Source organism: Entelurus aequoreus, linkage group LG08, assembly GCF_033978785.1.
Source record: "Entelurus aequoreus isolate RoL-2023_Sb linkage group LG08, RoL_Eaeq_v1.1, whole genome shotgun sequence".
In the NCBI taxonomy this organism is placed as follows: Eukaryota; Metazoa; Chordata; class Actinopteri; order Syngnathiformes; family Syngnathidae; genus Entelurus; species Entelurus aequoreus.
Genome location: NC_084738.1, coordinates 18,782,018 through 18,795,611, shown reverse-complemented (window position 1 = coordinate 18,795,611; position 13,594 = coordinate 18,782,018). Strand labels below are relative to the sequence as shown.

General features: G+C 39.1%; 1 protein-coding gene across 7 annotated transcripts in view; it reads right to left on the bottom strand.

The window, feature by feature from the left end:
- LOC133655570 (calpain-15-like) overlaps positions 1 to 13,594 on the bottom strand; it is a 146,488-nt gene that overhangs the window by 15,558 nt on the left and 117,336 nt on the right. For all 7 annotated transcript variants that reach the window (XM_062055847.1, XM_062055842.1, XM_062055843.1 and 4 more), the window contains exons 4-6: positions 13,157 to 13,340; positions 9,482 to 9,705; positions 6,938 to 7,063 (exon numbers count right to left, since the gene is read on the bottom strand). In XM_062055847.1, the coding sequence (XP_061911831.1) occupies positions 6,938 to 7,063; positions 9,482 to 9,705; positions 13,157 to 13,340 (534 nt within the window). The remainder of the gene's footprint in view (positions 1 to 6,937; positions 7,064 to 9,481; positions 9,706 to 13,156; positions 13,341 to 13,594) is intronic.

The following is a 13,594-nucleotide window of genomic DNA, read 5'->3' as shown; positions in this document are numbered from 1 at the left end:
ACATTATGATTTGTACATTTTTAGAATGTGCTTGGTCTACTTTTAAACAATTGATCCATAAAGCGGTAGTGTCAAATGCTAGATACTAGAGTTATTAGATCTACATTTTTATTTTCCAACATTTTTGGGAAAGATAGGGAATACAGAAGATAGGGAAGACCCTAAACCAGGGGTACCCAAACTACGGCCCGCCAGCGTCCAAATTCTGGCCCTTGGGAAGTCCCAAGTTAAAAAATGTTTTTGAAAATTATTATTATTATTTTTTTTATCTCTCCTTTTCAATCCATTTTCTACCGATTGTTACTCTTGGTGTCTCCTAGCCGCTCAGGCAAATCATATTGTCTAAAAATGCATTTTGGCGCACGGGCGACACGGAGTGGGAAGAGGACCGCTTTGAGTATGACGACATTAGCTGTGGCAGCGGTGGAGATGGTGGCAACAGCAAAGGCATCGGCAGACCAGGCAACGCCAGCAGGGAGCTTCTCCAGCGGTACGTTTCCGAGACCTACGACATGTACCCCATCGAGAGTGGGCCCAAAACACAAAGCTACTGCAGAGCCAGCCTGGGTAGGACTAGGGACAGGTCACCAGCGACTAAGGACTCTTGTCGTTCTTGGGGACTTCAGTTTCATACAAAACATTTAAAAGGGAAATACTTTTTTTTTTATCGTTCACAATTATTATGAAAGACGGATGCATTTTTTTAAAAACACATTCTAACTCGTAAATAAACCTAAAAAAAGTCAGCTTACAGCGTAGCCAATGGGAGCTCCTCTATTCCGCCCATAAAGTCTGATAAATAACCATTCGAAAGGCGACAACAATACTCCATTTACATTTTATGACTTGAATATTAACCAAGTATTAGTGTTATTGCTATTATAAGCACTAACGAAGACAAACTATTAATAGCGGCGCCGTGATCCCTAGCGTGTGTCCCTATGTTTTCCTCATCGAGTGGTCAGCTGTTTCCACGCTTCCTTGCTCATGGAAGTTTATTGCAGATCATAAATCATGCATCTCACCTGGATAGTAGAAGGACGAGGATGTAATCCGACAAGTTGGTACACTATTATAGCCAATTTAGACCTGGAAATGGCGAGAACGACACAAAAAGACGCTTGGTTCCCACTTTTCTTTGTAAGGATTATGAGTCATTTTTCATCTTAATTGGAATAAAACACGATTCTATCAGTTGGCATCCTAATGACAGCAGACCTTGTACAGTAAGTGATGTTTAATTATGTTCCGCCCGAATGCAGCTGAGATAGGCTCCAGCATCCCCCGCGACCCCGTAAGGTACATGCAGTAGGAAATGGGTGCATGGATGTTGGCTCTCATAAAGTCTGCAATGAGCAGTTATCAGTGATGTTGTTGGGGAAAAAACGTGAACGTTGTGATGCGTTTTGATATAAAAATAAATATTAAATATTATTATAATTGTGCCCGTTACTACATTACATATATACTTACAACATTTTAGAAGGCATAAAAAACACATGTGTTCCTGTTTTACACAAGGATTGTGAATGATAGGCAAAATTCCAAAAAAAGTGCAGTTCCCCTTTAAAGGGGCCCTTAAAAACTGGTTGAAGTCAAACTAGTCATGCTCCCATGGATGAACCTCTCCTTGGACTCTTTCTTTTAAAACTCTGGTTATTTGTACCTGTGGTGTTATTGTTTGTCTATTGTCAAGGTTGCTTTATTTATATAGCACAATTTTAAAACACACTACTGCCCCAAAGTGCTGTACAGATTAAAAAAGAAAGGTAAAAGATTAGAAATAATAATAATAAAAATCACAGTAAGTACAGAACATTCTATATATAAAACAGTTAAAAATGCATTAAAAATTAAAATGTCCATGTGTCCATAGGGTCTAACTCAGTGTTTTTCAACCACTGTGCCGCGGCACACTAGTGTGCCGTGAGATACAGTCTGGTGTGCCGTGGGGAGATTATGTCATTTCACCTATTTGGGTTAAAAATATTTTTTGCAAACCAGTACCGCAATTTTCGGAGTATAAGTCGCACCGGAGTATAAGTCGCACCGGCCGAAAATGCATAATAAAGAAGGAAAAAAAACATATATAAGTCGCACTGGAGTATAAGTCGCATTTTTGGGGGAAATTTATTTGATATAACCCAACACCAAGAATAGACATTTGAAAGGCAATTTAAAATAAATAAAGAATAGTGAACAGGCTGAATAAGTGTACGTTATATGACGCATAAATAACCAACTGAGAACGTGCCTGGTGTGTTAACGTAACATATTATGGTAAGAGTCATTCAAATAACTATAACATATAGAACATGCTATACGTTTACCAAACAATCTGTCACTCCTAATCGCTAAATCCCATGAAATCTTATACTTCTAGTCTCTTACGTGAATGAGATAAATAATATTATTTGATATTTTACGGTAATGTGTTATAAATTTCACACATAAGTCGCTCCTGAGTATAAATCGCACCCCCGGCCAAACTATGAAAAAACTGTGACTTATAGTCCGAAAAATACGGTAATTCTAGTCTGCAAAATATGTGTTGTTGTTGAGTGTCGGTGCTGTCTAGAGCTCGGCAGAGTAACCGTGTAATACTCTTCCATATCAGTAGGTGGCAGCCGGTAGCTAATTGCTCTGTAGATGTCGGAAACAGCGGGAGGCAGTGTGCAGGTAAAAAGGTGTCTGATGCTTAAACCAAAAGTAAATAAAAGGTGAGTGCCCCTAAGAAAAGGCATTGAAGCTTAGGGAAGGCTATGCAGAACGAAATTAAAACTGAACTGGCTACAAAGTAAACCAAAAACAGAATGCTGGATGACAGCAAAGACTTACTGTGGAGCAAAGAGGGCATCCACGAATCAACAATGTCCCCACAAAGAACGATAAAAACAACTGAAATATTCTTGATAGCTAAAACAAAGTAGATGCGGGAAATATCGCTCAAAGGAAGACATGAAACTGCTACAGGAAAATACCACCAAAATAGGAGCGCAAGACAAGAACTAAAACACTACACACAGAAAAACAGCAAAAAACTCCAAATAAGTCATGATGTGATGTGACAGGTGGTGACATTACACCCACTTTGAGACAAGAGCTATAGTGATGCATGGTTGGTTATGGTTTAAATTCATATCCAACAATTGCGACAACTTTTTACTGTCAACTGAGTTTAGTTTTTTAATGATTTCTGCTGGTGGTGTGCCTTCGGATTTTTTCAATGCAAAAAATGTGCCTTGGCTCAAAAAAGGTTGAAAAACACTGGTCTAACTGTATGTTTGTGTTTTTCTACCTGTCTCAGGACAATAGACGCATTCAGCTTTTGTGCTAATGTTGCAACTGTTTTTGCTGACACATTGATTAATATGTAACGTTCTAATACAAATAAATAAATCAAATCAGCCAATACCATTTTCCCCCCTATCTGGACCTGAATTGTTTTATTATTTTTGTTTTGTAACGACAACATTCAAGTAATTTTTCCTTTTCTGGTTTTTGAAATGACAATCTGTTTGTCAGCGCACTTGGACGCAGCAGGCACTCTCCCGAAGGTTGGATATTGTGTATCTCCATTCTTCTGTATGTCTTGCATGGATGGAAAAATTAACAATAACAATCTTTGAAGTCTTTGAACAACAAGCGGCCACCAAAATGGTGGCAGCGCCTTCTGTGCTGCTCGCTTCAGGGATGATTGATGACGTTTATCAACCTATTTTAGTATAATATAGCACTTCAACGGAGGGCACTCACTTTCCCAAACATCTGCGGCCGAGGTGAAGAGCCGCTCCAAAAAACACGTTTCATGTCCTGATTGCCATTTTGGATCAAGCACTTCCACTCCACTTGCTTTATGGCAGGAAATTAAAGTATGTGGCTCTTGAGAAAATGACATCTAAGACTCTTTTATTTCTGCCCAGCTACTCTCCATTTCCTCTCACAGGTAACGTTAGTAGAATCCCCCGCATTGTGTGTGCTATCACTGTGCGACCCCCTCGTCCTCCTCTTATTCCATCAAAGGGGTTAAACTGTGGTCAGGGTGCACCTGCCTTCTATGTATATCAAACCCAGTCTACTCTCCATATGAAAAGCGCCCTGACAAAAGAATGATCCATTTTAAAACAAGATAAAAAACATACAAAATTAGATATCATGATACATAATTCACATCTAATAATCTTTGAATCTAGGTCAAACTGAGATTATGGAAAGAGTTTATTTGAAATAAAAACAACTTATAAAGTGAGAAAAATCTTTTAGTGTATGATTCATGCTAGCATTAATTAGAGCTGCAGCTGAAGGGAAGGCAAGGACTCAAAAAGGAGACTCACAAGCCTTGGGAGAATTTAAACGAGCAGAGGCACTTCTACTTCAAGGAAGCGTATGTTCATGAGCGAACTTCAAGGGCATCCATCAAACAAGATAGCAAGATATTCTGTCAGAGGTGTTTGTTTCTGCCTAAGACGCGTGCACTCGCTCATCTACTTTGATACAAAACAAGATCTGTATTAGAAGAATGCTTTCACAAACACAATAGTGCTCATTTTGGAGCATGGGAGAAAGGTATTGACCCAAATTTCACACATAAAATATTATAATAATGTATCACATTATTATCATACACTGTCCAGATGATATACAGTGGTAGCTCAACTTGCGAGTGACCCACATTTGTTGCGATCCAGTGTTAATTTTGAGAGCAGTTTTTAATTTACTTTTAGTCTGAGCCTTTTGACAAAAATGTATTTTGGTTTAGTCCAATGTTAGTCAATGAAATTACACAACCTTTTAGTCAGCTAAAATTACAGTAAATTTAGCTGACTAAAATAAAAAAGTATTAGACATAAGGCCTCTTTAAAGTTAATTGTAAAAGCTTCTTTATTTAGACTACCTGCAAAACATTTGTTTAAGACAAAAGTAACATGGTCTTATGGTCAGGAATGATGTAATAAGTAATTTTTTGTTCCACAGGTCAACGCCAATAAATATCTTTCAGGCACTTTTTCTATTTTTTTTATAGCTACATCTCTGGCAAAGCAGGTATGTACGTATATGTGTGTTGTGAAACAGAGTTACGATGCATGCTTTGATCATAATTTGTTTATGAGCGTGGCAGAACCGGAAGCAGCAAAATTCATTCATCCATCTTTGACCGCTTGTCCCTCTCAAGGTTGCGGGGCATTTGTCAACAAATGTGTGCCTCAAATAAATAAATAAATAATTAGGAACCACTGCGCGTGTGACATAAGCGCATTGGACTATATTAAAAGTTGCAATGCATTTAGATTAAACAATAAATAAACAATTTCTTAAAGAAAATACAATTACTTGATTGTTTTTTGTAAAGAAGTAACACGGCAGAATTCACTTTAACTTACAGTTGTGTAGCTATCACAATTGATCACTGCTAATGGCATCACATAGCGTCAAAAATAAAATGTGTCCTCTTCACTTTCTTCCAGGTGTACACATATTACAATGTGGTACATGTTAAAGCCATACATTTTTGTTTTGACAGTGAGAAATCCAACTTCCTCATCTCACAAGGAAACACATCTGATTGGTAACTAACCCGGACCCGTCTTTCATATGTACGCTGTGATTGGCTAGATTCCCAACTTGTCCCAGCCATCTACAAAACAAACATTAAATATGATTGGATTTTGTTCATGTCAACATTTTCGTCTCTTTTATTCTTTGACAAAAATCTCAGTTAATTTTGTCATGTTTTAGTCATCGTGCATTTTGTTTTGATTAGTTATTGTTATTGTTCGCCGGGTTTTGCAGTCTGGCTATGTTGGATGCACTTTATTGGACATATAAGTGAAGCTCTCTACTTCAAGCTGGGATGAAACACACAAAAATAAGAGGTAAGATAAAATGTTATTATCTTAATGATGTGCATAATAACACTGACGTGCGAAATATAGTGACATAAATGCTGTTAAAAGCAGCTTTTTTAATGCAGCTGTGAATCGGAGAGTGTGCAGGTGTACCTAATTTTGTGACCGGATGAATCTATATAATGCATTAATTTTATTTTTGACCGTGTCTGGAAAAAAAATTGCGGTGACAACTTTAAGTTATATATTTAAACACTTTACATTTTCAAAAATAAATGATGATACTTTTGTAGTGGGTGGGGCGTGATTTCATTGGCAATCTGAGAGTGCCTCATCAAACAAACAACTTGTAGACAGAATCCAAAACAGATTATAATATTTTTTTATTTATTTAGAAAATAAAAACGGGTTATAAATGTGACTGGAGCTAAATGTACGCAACATGTACACCATAGCATATTACAGGAAAGTGTTTTAAATGTAGTTTAAAATCATCATAGGTCCACTGTTTAAAGCTATTAAATCAACACAGTCCTGCCCTTCAACTATCGTATCTAAGAAAATTAGTGCATAGGAGACACCGAGAAGAAGAAGCAGATGATAGCCACCAAATCAGAAAAACAAACCATTAAAAAAAAACATGACCAACCTAGTAGCAGCACGATCAGTCTGTAATACCCTGGAGCAGAATCCAGCATGGGCGGCAAAATAACTTCCACACCGCAGGCGTTAATCAATGAAAATATGAAGAAGCTGCTGAATGGTGTGCGACATACAGTATTTCAGTTCTTTCTTTCTCGTATCTCTACAAATTGGACAGTTGAGCATTAGCCTTGCTTACTGGGCCTTATGCAGAAATTCATGTCGGTGACTGTCAACTCTGACCTCACCGGTCCGCCATTCAAAGACTTCCGTGTGCAACATAAACTACGATAACAATTCCTACTGTTACACGACGGAGAAGCAGCACAAAGGAGACATCGCATGAGTCCGCTAAATATTAAATATTATTATATTAACTGATAAAACCACTGTAATTGTTAGTAGTACATTTCATTGTATTGTTTGTCATACAATATGTTTTTCAATACCTGTATCCTTGAACATCTCGTACATCCAAGATGGAGTAGGCATGGCGAGGTCGCAATCCCAGCGATTCATAAACGGCGTCATCCACCTTCATGTTGCCTCCTCCGCACGAGGCACCCATCAGAAACCTATATGACAACAATAACAGTCAGCTTTCACGCCGTCTTGCCGTACACAATGTATTTATCTGTGTTGTATGTGTGGCCATGAATTGCAAACACTCCTCCACTTTGCTGATGAAGCTTTTGCCAATAGTATACGCTCTCATGACATGCTTGGCTTTGATTTATTAAAACATACTGCAGCTTGTCTGACAGATGGGCCGCCAGTTTGGCTGCTGATGATGGAGCCACGTTGGGGCTGGACTAGTTTGTCTGAAGCTGCTTTGGAAGTGTGGATATCAGGGTGACTGTTACAGGACCTCTTTCATTACCAACATACTGTACAGTACACAAACTGAAAAAAACAAAACATATTTACCATATGCATGTTTTTTCTATTAAAAAACAACCAAAATCTATTACTACTTTGTTTGAGGAAACACAAGATGGGTTAAGATAAAGTATCATTTACGTACTAGCTTGGCATGCGCACGATAACACCGACATGTAACATGCAGTGACATAAATGCTGCTAAAAGTAGCTTTTTTATAATGTAGTCGGAAAGTGTTTTGAACGGGTGAATCTATATAATGGTTATGCATTTTATTTTTGACCGGAACTGAAAAAGAAATTGTGGCAACGACTTCAAGATATATATTTAACAGTGTACATTTTTAAAACAGAAAAGATTATACTTTTGGAGAGGGTGGGGTGTGGTTTCATTTGCAATCTAGAAACGCCTCCGCACGAACATTTTGCAGACAGAATCAAAAAATTGCTTATAAATGTGACTGTGGCGCAAAATTCATGCAACAATTACACTAAAGCATATTCAATATGATATTATCTAGACCACATGGAAGTGATTTAAATGTAGAGTAAATTAAAATCATTATACAGCTAGGTCCCCGTTAACTTGTTACTGTCAAGCTTCAAAACTTGCAGCAAAATGAACACAAGTTAATAATACATGATTGTACTTTAGGTCCTTTTTGAAATTACAACAGGCAAGCAGTAAGGATTATGAGAAATGCCTTCTCTGACAGATAGTGAGGACGACCCAGCAGAAGAAGATTTTAGATTTGTTGCTAGTTGTTTTTAATAAAAACACTCATTAAATGTTTGTAACACTTGGAAAAACAAGTGTTGAACAAAGTTCATTGTATTGCCCGTCCCCGTCCATCCCTCTCCTTCTCTGCTGCTGAAACCCTGATCCATACCTTCATCCCTTCCAGACTCGATTACTGCAACAGCATCCTCTACGGCTCATCTTCCAAAATCCTCAATAAACACCAATACATTCAAAATTCTGCCGCCCGCCTGCTCACCCACACCCGCTCCCGTGAGCACATCACCCCAGTCCTTCAGAAACTCCACTGGCTCCCCGTTCCTCACCGGATCCACGTTAAAATCCTCCTCCTCACCCACAAAGCCCTCCACAACCAGGCCCCCTGCTACCTCACCAACCTGCTTCACCGCCATACCCCTTCACGCAGCCTCCGCTCTTCCGACGCCAACCTCCTCTCCCCACCACTCAGAACCAAGTTTCGGACCTGGCCTTCTCCATCGCTGCTCCCACCCTCTGGAACTCTCTCCCCAAACCCATCCGTGACTGCTCAGACCTTCCTACCTTCAAAGGCCTTCTCAAAACACACCTCTTCAGATCTGCTTTTAACCTGTGATTATTGTTCTGTGTCTTGTAATGTCCCGTCTTGTAATGTCCAGTGTTATTATGTATTTTACTATGTACTGCTTTTATATCTCCTGTAATATTACTTTGAACTGTTTTCTATTTTAATTTTTATCCTGTAAAGCGTCTTTGAGTACCCTGAAAAGCGCTATACTAAATAAAATGTATTATTATTATTATTAAAAAAAACAGCAACAATTGAAAATATGGCATAACGATAAAAAAAAGAAGTGAATTCTAATTAATAATAACAGATTTGTTTTAAATGTATGTATACATTTTTTTAGCCTTTTTAAAGAAAATCATATCGTCATTGCAAATTATGCAAATTACTCAATGACGTCATGGTGACCATGCACCCACCGCCACAGGTATCTTGGCAGTTACCCTAATGTATATTTTTTAATGCCTGGTGATCGACTCACACCCTCTCTAAGATCGACCGGTAGCTCGCGATCGTCGTAATGGGAACTGCTGCTCTAAGGCATTAAAACCTTGATTGCCTCTATGTATTTAGCTCGTAAGCTACGGAAACGGGGATTGTTTTGAAGCTGACTCTAATCTAATAATTACATTTCCTACTCTTATTGGAAATGCTAATTTTTAAGGGTGACTCAATCACTCTCATTTTTCCTCCCTTCGCAGTTGGTCTCCGAATGTAACCCCAGCAAATAGAGGGGATTTACTGTTCACCCAAAAACAAAACAAAAAAATTGCCATCTTAATAGTTCTACACAAAGATAATTCCCCTTACCCGGCTTCCTTAGAGCTCAGCATTTTGGCCCAGATCAAGTCCGTATCGATGGGCTCCTCCCGTGGGTTGGTGGAGCTGACCTGCAGCATCAGGGAGTCGCACGGAGCCCCCGTCAGTGTGGCCAAGCCCTCGATGGCACGCCCTGCTTGCAAGGCAAAGTAGGAGCCGTGGAGCTTGGCTAGGGCTTTCTCAATGAGCGCCACCCACAGCTGCCTCCTCTGGGCCTGGAATGACCACAACCAAGCTTTACATGTCAACTTTTGGATGGTGGGAAGCAGGTGATAATTGGAGAGGTTGTTATATTGAAGAACTAAAAAAATGTTTTCCTTTAATATTGATTTGATGTGAAGTGGGAAGGAAACTGCACTTCTCTTTGACCGTATGGTCATTTAATAACAAATATATAGCACAACACAGCAGCAACAGAACCAATTTTGTACTAGCGGTAAGGAGCGCAATGCTGTGTCAGCAATAATAGCGCTGATTAATTCACTGTAAACAACAGTACAGCAAGTATAACACGGCACTAGACTCACACAAACAGCTGAGTAGAGCAACCAACATTTTAAAGCACTCGTATACTTCAAATTAGGGCTAGGCCAGGGGTCGGCAACCTTTACCACTCAAAGAGCCATTTTGGCAAGTTTCAAAAATTAAAGTAAATAATGGGAGCCACAAAACAAAATTTAAAATTTAAAATGAAAAACACCGCATACAAAGGTTAAATGCTTTGTGCTATGTTAACCAGGGGTCTCCGACACACGCACTTTAATGTGGAAATTTGATGTTAGTGCAGCCCGCGAGTTTCGAATGAATGGCGCTTGATAGCATCATACTTGCCAACCCTCTCATTTCTCCCGGGAGACTCCCGAATAACAGGGCGTAATGACACTGCTTTTGGCGCCCTCTACAGTCTGCCCAAACTGTGTACCTGCTCGACCACATGCAGAATGCAGTGTCAGCTTGCTCACGTAAGTGACAGCAAGGCGTACTACCTCAGCAGCCACACATCTTACACTGACGGTACCAATACCCAGAATCCCATGCAGCCCTAACTCTTCCGCTCAACCAACGCACGGACAGGGGGGGGGGTGGGGGTTGATGTGTGGGGGGATTTGGTGGTAGCGGGGGTGTATAATGTAGACCGGAAGAGTTAGGGCTGCATGGGATTCTGGGTATTGGTTGTGTTGTGTTTATGTTGTGTTACGGTGGGATGTTCTCCAGAAATGTGTTTTTCATTCTTTTTTGGTGTGGGGTCACAGTGTGGCGCATATTTGTAACGTAACAATGTTAAAGTTGTTTGATACGGCTACCGTCAGTGTAAGCTGTGTGGCTGATGAGTAAGTATGCTTTACGGTCTCCTATATGTGCAAGTAAAAGCAACATACAACATGTGGCCGGGCTGGCACGCTGTTTGTAAATGCTATAGAGGACAATTACTGCAGTGCAATTAGGGCACTCCCTTTATTTAGTAATTAGAGTGTAAATAGGATTATATTTTCCCTGGGAGTTATCTATGAGAGACACTGAGATCCATAAGTCTCCTGGGAAAATCGGGGGGGGTCAGCAAGTATGTAGCTGAGCCGCATCAGAGTGGTCAAAGAGCTGCATGCGGCTCCGGAGCCGCGGGTTGCCGACCCCTGGGCTAGGCGATATGGCTAAAAATTGGCTCACGATACATGTTTTTATATTGGTCGATATCAAATGGATTATTGATAATAGACCTATGGAAAATATGGACCAGGAGAAAATTAACTATTTTATTTAAAATGTAGCCTTCCTCGGATTATAAACCCCTCAGCATATTAAGGCAGAAAGGAAAGGAAATGTCAACACAACCATGGAAAACACTCAAAAAAATCTATCTAAACACAATTCTAAAATAGCAATAACCACTTAACAATAACCTCTTAAAATTAAGGAGCAAAAATAAGGAATATGTAAGAAATGTTAAAAAAAGTGTAACAAAAAGGTGTTAAGTGTGAAAATGTAAACATGGAGAAATCTGAGATTTTTTTTTTTTTTTGCAGGTTTACTGCCTGGAAATTACGTGGGCTGTGTAACATTTAATTTGGTCTCTTATTCTTATTTAAGTATGGAAATTAATTTATGTTATGCAGTAATTATTATTCAAATATTATTAGAACAATTATTATTTTAAAGTAGCACATTTGTTATATTTTGCTATTTATTTTATTTGTACAGTCCTGCATTTTAGTTCTTTCCTGTTGTTTCCGTACATCTGAATAGGGAACGGACGAGTGTTAAAAGAGAAGTGAGCGCTGCGAAGGACTACGGTCTGTTTGAAAAAAAATCAAAAAAACACTGCCATACTGTCGAGGTGACAATTCCTGTTTTAGCCACTATTCCTTCGCTCACTACAGTGCCTTTGTTCATGCAGCCAACCATGCTTCATTCTTTATCGTTTCTTCCGAACTCCACCCCCCAAAATAATATATGTATATATATACACCGTATTTTTCGGAGTATAAGTCGCTCCGGAGTATAAGTCGCACCGGCCGAAAATGCATAATAAAGAAGGAAAAAAACATATATAGGTCGCACTGGAGTATAAATCGCATTTTTTGGGGAAATTTATTTGATAAAACCCAACACCAAGAATAGACATTTGAAAGGCAATTTAAAATAAATAAAGAATAGTGAACAACAGGCTGAATAAGTGTACGTTATATGACGCATAAATAACCAACTGAGAACGTGCCTGGTATGTTAACGTAACATATTATGGTAAAAGTCATTCAAAAAACTATAACATATAGAACATGCTATACGTTTACCAAACAATCTGTCACTCCTAATCGCTAAATCCGATGAAATCTTATACGTCTAGTCTCTTACGTGAATGAGCTAAATAATATTATTTGATATTTTACGGTAATGTGTTAATAATTTCACACATAAGTCGCTCCTGAGTATAAGTCGCACCCCCGGCCAAACTATGAAAAAAACTGCGACTTATAGTCAGAAAAATACGGTACTGTATATATATATATATATATATATATATATATATATATATATATATATATATATATATATATATATATATATATATATATATATATATATCGCAAACACATTTTTTATGGAGTGTCTATCCCGAAATGTATTGATATCATTTTATCCGCCAGGCCATACTTCAAATGCATCTATTTTGAGGAACTAATAAAATTCTACATCAGGAGCTCACCTATAACGCCAATGTGTTTTGACCCAGCACTAATTAAAAGATCCTGGCGGGGTTATTTGCCTTTGTAGACTATAGCATCCTATAGAAGAGTCGACCGAAGCATTTATGCTAAATACGATAATGTTTCAGAGATTTGCCACTTGCTCTCCAAAAATAAGGGCACTGTGGCTTTTATGATGCACGGCATGCACTGAAACCTATCATCAAGATTAATGTTACATAGCGTGAGATGACATGTTAACAGTCACATTCATGTTTGGCTGCCTTTAGGGGTCACAATCTGTTGCAAGCAAAACTATAAAAAACAAGTCAGAAGGGGAAGCTGAATCTCTCGGTCTTCCATACCCTCTGCAGAAAAGGACACAGCATAATAACTTATTTTCCTAGCAACCTTTCTGTGTATCGCCATGTATCGAGTGCGTCATTTACGCCACATCAACGACAGGCCTTGTGTGCAGTCGAACCTGGGAGAATAGGAGGAAGCCGTAGTCGTCGCAGGGGAGCATGTCATCCACCAGCACCGTCGTCCACGTCCCATCTTTGCATAAGCGAACTTGGTAGGCTCCCTCCGTGCAGATGGTCCTTGTAATCATTACCCTTTCCACCAACTCGGGACGCTCGGCCAGCACCGCCAGAGCACTGAGGAACCTGGAGTTATTGAAGGGAAGGATTAAATCTCAGTCCAATTAACCATGTCATAAAGGCACCTCTAACATGGCGTTGTTATATAGTTGCTATGGAGGTTTAATGGATATCACTAGATGGCAGCAGGCAGCGGAGAGCACTTTAACTACAGGCCTTACATGTGTGCTACCTGAAAGGGCTGCGGTACAATCAAAAGAGCGTAAATAGGAAAGGGCAAATTGTGCAGGAGCATTTTGAGCTATAAATCATGTTTGTTA